Consider the following 11,069-nt stretch of genomic DNA (forward strand, 5'->3'; position numbering starts at 1 on the left):
TTCCAGCCTATAGGACCCCAGATTCTATATCTTTTGACAGCCGGGTACCATCTGCTTTCTTCACCACATTTGCTCATGCACCCATTTTGCCTTCAGTGATCTTGTAAGGGTAGGCTGGTGTGCTTCTTCTATGTGGGCGTTGTTGCTTGTCAGCTAGATGGCCACCTGTTTATCTTCCCGATCATTAGCCATAAGAGAAATGCAAATTAAAACAACAATGAGATACACATTACACTCTCAAAGATAGCCCAATTCAAAAAATCAGAAAATAACAAGTGTTGGAGGGGCTGTGCGGAGCTAGGAACTCTCATCCACTGCTGGTGGAACTGTAGGTATGTATAGCCAATATGGAAATCAATCAGGTGATATCTAAAGCAGATGGAAATCAAGTTACCATATGACCCAGGAATCCCCCTACTGGGCATATATCCAGAAGAGGCAAGAAACAAGCCATGGCCAGACATCTGTGCCCCAGTGTTCATCGCGGCACAGTTCACAATTACAAGGAGTTGGAAACAACCCAAATTTCCATTAACTGGCAAGTGGATTACAAAATTGTGGTACATACATAAAATGGAATGCTCCACATTGCTAAAAAGAAGTGATGGACATAAGAAGCGCATCGTCACATGGTCACAACTGGATGAAAGTTTGCTAAGCAAACGAAGCCAAGCACAAAAGGACTAGTACAACATGGAGTCCGCTGAGGTAAGCTTTAAAAAAATTGCCAAAGGGGCATAGGGAAAAAGCTACTGTATACAAATATTCATGGGGTGAGGAACAGGTAGTATGACAGGGCCAGACTAAATTCAGGGATACATATGGTAGACAACTATAAAGAGAGGTGGATGGGGAAGGAAACAAATTAAAAAGAAAGGGGTAGCGGGGGAACAGAGCACTAATCCACAAAGGGTAGGGTATTGATTATATCTCGACAGGGAAAGAGGGATCACAATTCAACCCGGTGCTCCAAGATGTGAATGCAACATGCCAGTATGGAGCAGGGAACTAGTGGAGAGGTCTGAGGGGTCATCCCCAATCCCAACTATTTGGACACCTACCCTTCCTGCCAGAAGAATTTACTTTAGAGGACAGCACTGAAGCTGCAGCTCAGGGAGAGGGAAATGTCTGATCAGAGCAAATAGGAACAAATGAAGGGAGAGGAAGAGAGAGTTGGGCATATCCTGGCCCACCAGAGCAGTCAATCCACAGAAGACCATATGGCCAGCCCCAGTATATAAGACACGACATCCTTCACTGACCCATAACCCTACAGGGGACAACACTGGAGATACAGTATGAGAACTGTGCCTGCTCTGATCCCACCACACACAGGTAAAACACTAAGGGCGTGCACCAGAAAAGCAAGGTGAACAGAGCAACAAGGTCCCCAGGGAATACCTAAAAATGGACTTTGGGGCCAGGCCTTCACACCCTATCACAACTCCACCAGAAAACACTCCTAAAGGCCAACAAACAATCCTTGAACTAATTACAGGCTTTTCTCTTGTTGCTGCTGCTGTTTGTCATTAGTTTTTTGTTGTTCCTGGTGATGTTTTTTTTTCCTTTGTTGCTGTTTTGCTCTGTCCTTTTTCTGTGCATGTTATTATCTCCGTAGGTCTGTCTAATTAAGATAGACTGTATGAACAATCTGGAGCAGAAAAAAAAGTGGGACCAACGGCTCCAGGGGACATGAGAGAGAGGGAGGTGGGGGTAAAGGAAGTGGTGTCAACAAACCCAGGGACAAGGGAACAACAAGTGATCCAAATCAGTGGTGAGGAGGGTGTAGGAGGTCTGATAGGGCATGACCAAGGGTAATGTAACGGACAGGAAATACTGAAACCAAAATGAAGGCTGAGCACGATAGTGGGACAAGAGGAAAATCAAAGGAAATAGAGGAAAGAGCTAGGAGGCAAAGGGCATTTATAGAGGTCTAAATAAAGGAATGTGCATAGGTAAATATATTTATATATGAGAATGGGGAAATAGATCTGTGTTCATATATTTATAGTTTAGAATTAAGGTAGCAGATGGACATTGGGCCTCTACTCAAGTACTCCCTCAATGCAAGAATACTTTCTTTCATTAAACTGGCATTTCATGATGCTCACCTTCCAAACATGATTGCTGAAGACAAAGCAGGTGCATAAACAAAAGCAGTAAAGAAAGCTGATGGTGCCCAGCTATCAAAAGGTATAGTGTCTGGGACCTTAATGGCTTGAAGGTAAATAAGCAGCCATGTAGCTCAGAAGCAACAAAGCCCACATGGAAGAAGCACATTAGCCTGTGTGATCATGAGATGTTGAATCGATCAGGTTTCAGGCATCAAATCATTGTGAATGAGGGGGAGTGCAGAATGGGGACCCAAGGCGCATCTGTAGGCAACTGGACATCCCCTGACAGAAGGGTCGTAGGCAGGAAACCGGCCAGTCAGTGTGCAGTGTGGCAATGATGAAACATACAACTTTCTTCTAGTGCTTATATGCTTCTCCCACCCCACTATCATGATCCCAATTCTGCCTTACAAATCTGGCTAGACTGGAGTATGAACACTGGTACAGATAGGAATTGGAAACACAGGTAATCCAGAACAGATGATCTCTTCACTACCAGTGGTGAGAGTGGTGATGCCAGGAGGGTGGAAGGAAGGTGGGGTAGAAAGGGGGAACTGATTACAAGGATCAACATATAACCTCCTCCCTGGGTGATGGACAACAGACAACTAGGTGAAGGGAAACGTTGAACATTATATGATATGACAAAATAATAATAAGTTATAAATTATCAAGGGTTCAAAGAGGGAGAGGGAGTGAAGAGGGAGAGAAAGATGAGGAGCTGATAACAAGGGCTAAAGCAGAAAGCAAAGGTTTTTAAAATGATGATTGCAACAAATGTACAAATGTGCATGACACAATGGATGGATGTATGGATTATGATAAGAGTTGTACCAGACACCAATAAAATGATTTTTTAAAGAAATTGATTGTGGTAGCTATTGTACAATATAGCTTGATCTGAATGAATTATGGAACAGTATGATATCAGTATTAACTTCCCAAATGGTTTTGAAAAAAAGAAACTAGGCACAAAAGAGTGTATCTCCTGTGATTCCACATGTACGACATTCTGGAGCAGCCAATATTAGACATTGAACCAACCAGACTCATTGCCCTCAAGTGGATTCTGACTTACATCAATCTCATAGGACAGACTAGAATTCCCTCATCACGTTTCTTAGTAGTATTTTTGGAACTATACTGCCACACCTTTCTATCAGAGAACAGCCAATGTTCCAACTACTGACCTTGTAGTTGGTAGCCAATCATTTCATCGCTGCACCATGAGGGTCCCTTAAAGTCTACCTATCGTGATACAAAGCTGCAATGTGGTTGTTTAGGGAGGAGTGGGGAGGTGCGTTAGAAGAAGGCACAGGTGACCTTTACAGAGTGATGGATATTCTTTGTCTGGATTAGTGGGGTAGTTAAATAAAGCCATCAAGTCTTCATCAGAGAGCCCATTTCAATTATGTGTGTCCTTGTATAAAATTTAAATCTCAAGGAAGTAGTCATTTCCAGTTGTTGTTAATGGTGACTTATAATGACGCCATGTGAGCAAACCATATAGTTTCAAGGGTTTGATCCCCAAACGCAGATCACCAAACCTATCCTACGAGGAATCTCTGCGTGCATTCAAATCACTGACCTTTCTGCCAGGAGTTGAGCACTTTGTCAGCTGCACCACTCAGGGACTGTTGAAATGTAAGAGGGTACATTGTCAAACCAATTATAGTAGAAGTGGTTAGGTTAAAATGTAATTCCTTAGCTTTGGGGTTTTTTCCCCTCAAAATTCTATTATTGGGAGTTCATACAGATATCGTGTCAGTCCATCATTCAGCCTTAGCATTGGATCTCCATTTTGACCCATTTTAAAGTTGTTTAAGTTTTTAATATCTTCTGCTTTATTTCTACTGATATTTTTCTGATTTATCTAGCCACTGCTATTAGGTATTTCCTCCTCTTGTTTGTGTTTTGTATGATGTTCTGTATATGTAATCAGGAGTGGTAAATCTATTGAGCTAGTATCAGGACTGATAATTGCCCAGCAGCATGGAAGGAAGGTGTAAGGTAAGGGGGGACTGGGAAAAATGAGTACAAGAACATGTTCTGAAATTGATTGTGATCTTGGCCATTTGAGAATATTTTTTGAAAGTATAAGATCAAGTAAAGAACAAATGAAACTGGAAAGGTTTGCTTTAACTCAATCTTTATAACCAACTAAATCATAATCCCTCTTTTTTTGTTTCATTCACCTAATTAAGAGCAAAAAAGTCTTAAAATAAGTTTTTGTGGCGAATAAAACAAATGTACTGAATACAAAGATGTACAGGTGACTGGGTGATGCAAACATTTCCTTTGGCTGCAAGCATAGGGGTCAGTAATTTGAATCCCCCAGTGTTACGACCCCGTGGAGTTCTTCTCATTTGTAGCACATGCATGGGGATGGACAGGAGTCAGAATTGATTCCATGACAGCAGGTTTTGGGGGATTTTTAAAAAATAAGTTCTTTCAAGGTGTTTAAGAGTCTGGGTTGTGTAATGGGCTATGCATTCAGCTGCTAATGCAGGGTTTTCAGTTTGAAACCACCAGTCACTCCTCAGGATAGAGATGAGGCTCCGCTCCTCTAAGGATGCACAGCCTCAGAAAGCCACAGCGGCAGTCCTCTCTGTGCTATAACATCAGTATGAGTTGGTATCAACTCAATGGCAGTGGGTCTGTTTTGTTGGTTTTTTTTTACAATGTGTGTTCACAGAGAAGATGAAAACAATGAAAGAGCAAAGAGCTTCATGTACACATATTATAGAACATGAAAAGTCACAGAAGTCTAGTACAGTCTCATGTTTGTTCAACAGCATTTATCTACTACCTACTACAAGCCTGATATTTGAAATGCAAATGTAAAGACATAAAGTACACACTGAATCTAACCCAGGGCTAAAAGATGGGGCCCTGACAGGACAGAGTAGAATTGCCCCACAGGGTTTTCAAGGGTGCAGATCTTCATGGAACTGGACTGCCTGTGGAGCAACTGGTAGATTTAGATCCTGACCAGTTGGTTAGCATCCAAATGAGTCAATCACTTGCAACCAGGACTTCTTTGAAAGAAGTCAATAGGCTGCATCAATCAAGTAATAATAGCTTTGGTAAATGCTTTGAAATGTACAATACTGAGTGATATTATCAAGTTACTATAGGTGGTGAGAAGATGCAACTTTATATAGACTAAACAAATGATTCGTCAACCAGCCCTGTTTGGAAGAAGGAAGAGAAAACACGTTTACTGGAAGTAGCAAGAGGAAGCTTTGTAGAGAAAGTAGATCTTCAGCAAGACTCTAAAGAATGGAGATATTTTGATCAAACAATTGCGGGGATACAAATTGCAAATTCAATCATGGCCATGGCGATAGGAGAGAACCACAGTTCCATTTCTCCAGGTGTAAGGATCATTTATACGTTGGAAGGAGAGAAGAGTTCCTGGGTGAAGTTGATGGTTCAAACCAGGCCAGAGGCACCTTGAAATACCAACGCGGTGGTCCGCTGCTGAAAGGTCACAGCTGTGAAAACTCCATGGAGCGTTTCTGACATGCGCAGAGTAATCCCAAGTCAGCATGAACTCCGACACAACCAAGATCAAAAACATAGATGGGTTGCATGAATGTCACATAGGGAGAAGTAGATAGAAAGCATGTAAACCACCTCAAACAACCTGACGACATCACTCTGTGTTTTACCCTTTAAACCTCTTACCAACGCTATGAACATTTGACTTATGAGTCCTATTTACTGCTTTAAAGGGAATCCTGGTGGCAAATGCTTAAATCATTTAAAAATATTAAAATTGAACAAGAGACTTAATATTCTGTCATCTAAAAAATAGTTTACTCAAAGGGATGTATGCATAACAGCAGGTCAAGAATGGAGACAAACGACTTTCTTAAGAAATCATGACATAAAAATAGAAATGGGGAACAAAAATCAAGACAGAAGCTAGGGAGTATCTTGAATTTGACTCGATTGAGCCTGAGGGTACATTGGGTCGTCTGTCCAGTAGTGTGAGAATTGAGAACTCACATAGGAGGACTAGAAAATAGATAGTATTTCTTCCTTACAGAATTCAGAGTGAAAACTACATTCTTCCTATCCGGGGGCCCAGAGTATTGCATCCAGGTGCAAGACAAGGACAAGGTGGAATTTTGTAGGACAGCACGTCCATATGAACGGCAAGTAGATCTCAACTTTCCCGGGCACTGAATTTTTATTGGTTGATTGAAAAAATGTCGCCAACGTATTAGTGCCAGAAAACGCAGGATTTTTATCATGGGGGATCAAATGGGACTTGGTCAGGAGTGGCAAGAAGCAATTGTGGCTGCTAAGAGACCCGAGTACAAAATACCAAAGGGTTTTTATCACAAGGTACCACAGGGACAGGACTTGGGGTCATATTAAAGCACAACTGTTGAGAGACCACGTGGCATCAAATTAACAAAAGCTCTGAAATTCAATCACTGAGGTTGAGTATTTCAACTGTTTCATAACTGTCACTAGAAACAACCATTTGGGGAAAATATGAATGGAACATTAGATTCTTTGAATGGAAGTGATGCATATCCAAAGAGAACATCCTGATAGCTTAGTGATCACACACCTAGATGGTAACCACAGCCAGCAGTTGGACAGCACCATCCATTCCTCTGGAGAAAGAAGACACTCACAGTCTCGCAAATTCACAGGGGCAGTTCTACCATGTCCTTTTGGGTCGCTACGAGTCAGAATGGCCTTGATGGCGGTGAGAAGTGAGAGGTTATAGGAGAGAACGTGATGACTGGCACTTCCTTCCCAAAGTTTTTACAGCCTCTTGGATATCTTTATTCCTCAATGTGTAGATTATGGGATTGAGCATGGGCGTTACAACACTATACAATACTGAGATCAGTCTGTCTTTCTCCAGGGAGTACGTCGAGATGGGCCGTACATATGTGAAAATAGCACTGCCGTAGTAGAGAAGGACAATCAGCAGATGAGATGCACATGTGGAAAAGGCCTTCTTCCTCCCCTCGGAAGAGCGGATTTTCAAGATGGTGGAGATTATGTAGAGATAGGAGAGGATGATGCACAAGAAAGGGGTCCAACCGATAAACACACCAATGGAGAGCAATGCCAGCTCGTTGACTGATGTGTCCCCACAGGACAAGATCAGCAAAGGGGGGATGTCACAGAAGAAATAGTTTATCTGGTTGTTGCCACAGAAGGGAAGACGAAAGGTCAGTGCTGTGTGCACCACTGAGTTGAGGAAACCACCGGTCCAGCAAGAGGCAGCTAACTGGTTGTACAGTATTTTGTTCATGATAACCGAGTATCTCAAAGGCTTGCAGATGGCAATGTAGCGGTCATATGCCATGGCCGCCAAGAGGAGACACTCTGACCCCACAAAGAAAATGAATGCAAAAAGTTGAACCACGCATCCCCCATAGGAAATGCTTTTCTTCTGAGACAGCAGATGCACCATCATCTGGGGGACATTGGTGGTGGTGTAGCAGATGTCAAGAAAGGCCAAGTTCCCTAGGAAATAGTACATGGGTGTATGCAAGTGTGCATCCATTGCCGTCACTAACATAATGAAGATATTCCCGCCCAACGTGCAGACGTAAGTCAGAAGGAAGACAGTGAAGAGTAAAAACTGCAGATCATTTAGGTTGGAGAATCCCAAGATGATGAATTCTGATGGACCAGTTTGATTTTTAACTTCCATGATGTAGCCTGGTTTCCTTTTGGAAATTTGGGCCGAGGGAGGCAAAGAGCAGACAGAATAAGCATGCGGTACAGTAACAACGGGCTGCAAAACAGACAGTAGAAGGGTTACACATAAAACCATCGCCATCTACATGAGACTCGAAAGAAGTGAAACAGCAACCTTTCAAAACCCGTACCTGCTACCTACCACCAAACACAAGTAAATACATCCAACATTTCACCTCTCTCTCTCCTTCCCTCTAACTGACCCCAGCCTCTCCTCTTTTCTATCTACCTTTAGGAAGAGGCTTTACCGGGGATAATGTTCCCTTCTATCAGGTCCAAATCACAGCAACCGTGCTCTCTACAATACACTGAACCACCACCCAGTACTGCGACAACTTCAAACTCTAAAGTTTGAGCCCATCATTGCAGCCACCGTGTCAGGCCATCTTGTTCAGGGCCTTCCTCCTTTTTACTGCCCCTGCCCTTAACCTAACATGATGTCCTTTTGCAGGGATCGTTTTCAGGTCTCAAATATATGAGGTGAAACCTCTCTATCTTGGCCTCTAGGGACCAAACTGACTGTACTTCTCCTAAGACAGAATTGTGTGTTCTTTAGCAGTCTATAGCACTTTCAATGCTCCTCGCCAACACTGTAGTTCAAATGGATCAATTTTTTTTCCTATAGTTCAAATTCATCAATTTTTGTTTCCATCTTCCTTATTCAATGCCCAACTTTCACATGCACAAAAGGTCATTGAAAGTACAGTGGCTTTGGTCAGCTACACGTAAGTCCTCAAAGTAAAACCTTTGCTTTTGAATACTTTAAAGAGGCCCCATGTAGCAAATTTACCCGATACAATATACCTTTCCATCTCTTGATTGCTGCTTCCATGGGCAGTAATTATGGAGCAAAGCAAGATAAAATCAACTTCTATCTTTTCTCTGTTTATCATGATGCTACTTATTGGCCCAGTTGTAAGGATTTTAGTTTTCTTTGCATTGAATTGTAATCCTTGATCTTCATCAACAAGTGCTTCAGCTCCTCACTTTCAGCAAGCAAGGTTGTGTCACCTCCATATCACAGATTGTAAATAAGCCTTCCTCCCTTCCTAATAATAAAGTCTTCTTCATATCATCAAGCCTCTCTGATTGTTTGCTCAGCATACATATCGAATAAGTATAGTGGGGGGATACAACCTTGTCTCACACAGTTCCTGTTTATAAAACATGCAGTATTCCCTTGTTCTGTTCACAAAACTGCCTCTTGACCCATGTGCAGGTCCTGCATGAGCATGATGTCATGTTCTGGAATCCCCACATCTCAAGATTATCAATAATTTGTTGTGATCCACACAGTTAAATGCCTTTGAATAGTAGACGAAACATAAGTAAACATCTTTCTGGTGTTCTCTGCCTTGAGCCAAGATGCATCTGACATCAACAATGAGATCCCTGTTCCATGTCCTCTGCTGAATCATGCCTGAACCTCTAGCAACTTCCTGTCAGTGTACTGCTACAACTGTTACTACATGATCTTCAGCCAAAAATTAATCGGATGAGATATTAATAATGTTGTTGTTAGATGCCCTTTGGTCATCCCTGACCCACAAAGACAATATGCACAATCTTATGCTATCCTCACAATCATTCCTAGGCCTGAGTCCATCATGCAGGAAGTTATCAATCCATCTCATTGAGCGCCTTCCTTTTTTTCACTGCCTCTCCACTTTACCAAGCATGATGCCCTTCCCCAGGGACTGTCTTTCCGGACAATATGTCAAAAGTGTGTAGAGGAAGTCTTGCCATCCTTGCCTCTGAAGAGCAATCTGTCCCAACTTCTTCCAGTACTTACTGGTTTGTGCTTGTAGCTGCCCATGGTACTTTGGGAATTATTCTCTAGCACAGAAGTCAAATGCATTGATTGGTATTAATAATACTGTTCTATAACTTGAGCGATCTGTTGAGTGACCTTTCATTGGAACGGGTACAAATATGTATCTCTTCCAGTCAGTTGGTCAGTAGCGGCTTCCAAACTTCCTGGCATAGACAAGTGAGTGCTTCTAGTGCCTCATCAATTCTTAAAGCATTTAAATTGGTATCCCATCCATTCCTGGAACTTTGTTATTGTCTATTGCTTCCTGTGTAACCTGGTTCTCTTCCTTCAGTATTATCGGTTCTTGATCACAGGCTACCCCTTGAAATTGTGGAATGTCATTTTGTTATTCTTTGTAATGTGACTGTGTATTCTTTCCATCTTCTCTAGGTGTTTCCTGTATCATTCAATATTTTGCCCATAGAAACTTTCAAGATTGCAACTCAAGGCTTGAATTTTTATTGACATCTTTCAATTTAACCTACACTGAATGTGTTATCCCTTTTGGTTTTCTTTCACTAGGCCTTTGTACCTTTCATTATATTTTACTTTTCCTTTATATATTTTACTTTGAAATTCTTGTCAACTCTTTGACTTCATCTTTTATTCAATTTCTCTTAGCTACTGTACAATTAAGAGCAAGTTTCAGAGTCTCTTCTGATAGCCACCTTATATTTTCCTTTCTTTCCTGTCTTTTTAATAATCTTTTGCTTTGGGCTTCACATAGTAGCATTTTAATCACGTATTTTCCTATTTTTGCACTTAACTGTGGAATTCCAGGTTTCCTAATATTTCTTTTCCCAATGAGAGTTCTATAGGAATAATTTATCTCTTCTGTCCATATCAACTACAAATCACTTACCTTGAATGGTAACTCATAATATCAATATTGTTATCAGAAGATTAATAGCTTTCTTACAAAATGTCAAAAAGAATTAGGCAAAAAAAGAATGTGACCATCTCAATATGAGGTAATATCTCACTATCCTGACAAGGATAGTTTAAAGTTTTCAAATAGGTGCCCAGTTTGTTCTGTTTGTAAGCACATTTAGTTTTATTGTAACACAGCAACTAGTACACTTTTAAAGCTTAAAAGTGAGCATTTTCCTTTCCAGTAAAACAAGAAGAAACATTAAAAATAATCAGGATCAAAAATACAACATAGAATGTTAATTCCAAAGAGGATCCTGCAGGTTCTGCTGATTCTCCCATCGAGTGGCAGGGCTCAAGTCATCATTCAGAGAGAATTTTATTTTAAATGTGTCATCTTATACTGCAAGTATGTCCATTAAACATCACAATTAAACATGCCAAAGGAGAAATCATATTGTTAAAATGCTCACTTAACCCACCCAACATCTCAAACCCACCCTCTGCTGACATTCTGTTACCACCTTTCTAAA

The 11,069-nt window shown here is 41.3% G+C and overlaps 1 protein-coding gene across 1 annotated transcript; it reads right to left on the minus strand.

Moving 5' to 3' along the window:
• Window positions 1-6,858: 6,858 nt before the first annotated feature.
• On the minus strand, window positions 6,859-7,821 carry LOC142441305 (olfactory receptor 5V1). Its single transcript, XM_075543337.1, has one exon. The coding sequence runs from the start codon at window positions 7,804-7,806 to the stop codon at window positions 6,859-6,861; it is 948 nt and encodes a 315-aa protein (XP_075399452.1). The 5' UTR covers window positions 7,807-7,821.
• Between the last annotated feature and the right edge of the window lie 3,248 nt (window positions 7,822-11,069).

This window comes from Tenrec ecaudatus, chromosome 1, assembly GCF_050624435.1.
Source record: "Tenrec ecaudatus isolate mTenEca1 chromosome 1, mTenEca1.hap1, whole genome shotgun sequence".
In the NCBI taxonomy this organism is placed as follows: Eukaryota; Metazoa; Chordata; class Mammalia; order Afrosoricida; family Tenrecidae; genus Tenrec; species Tenrec ecaudatus.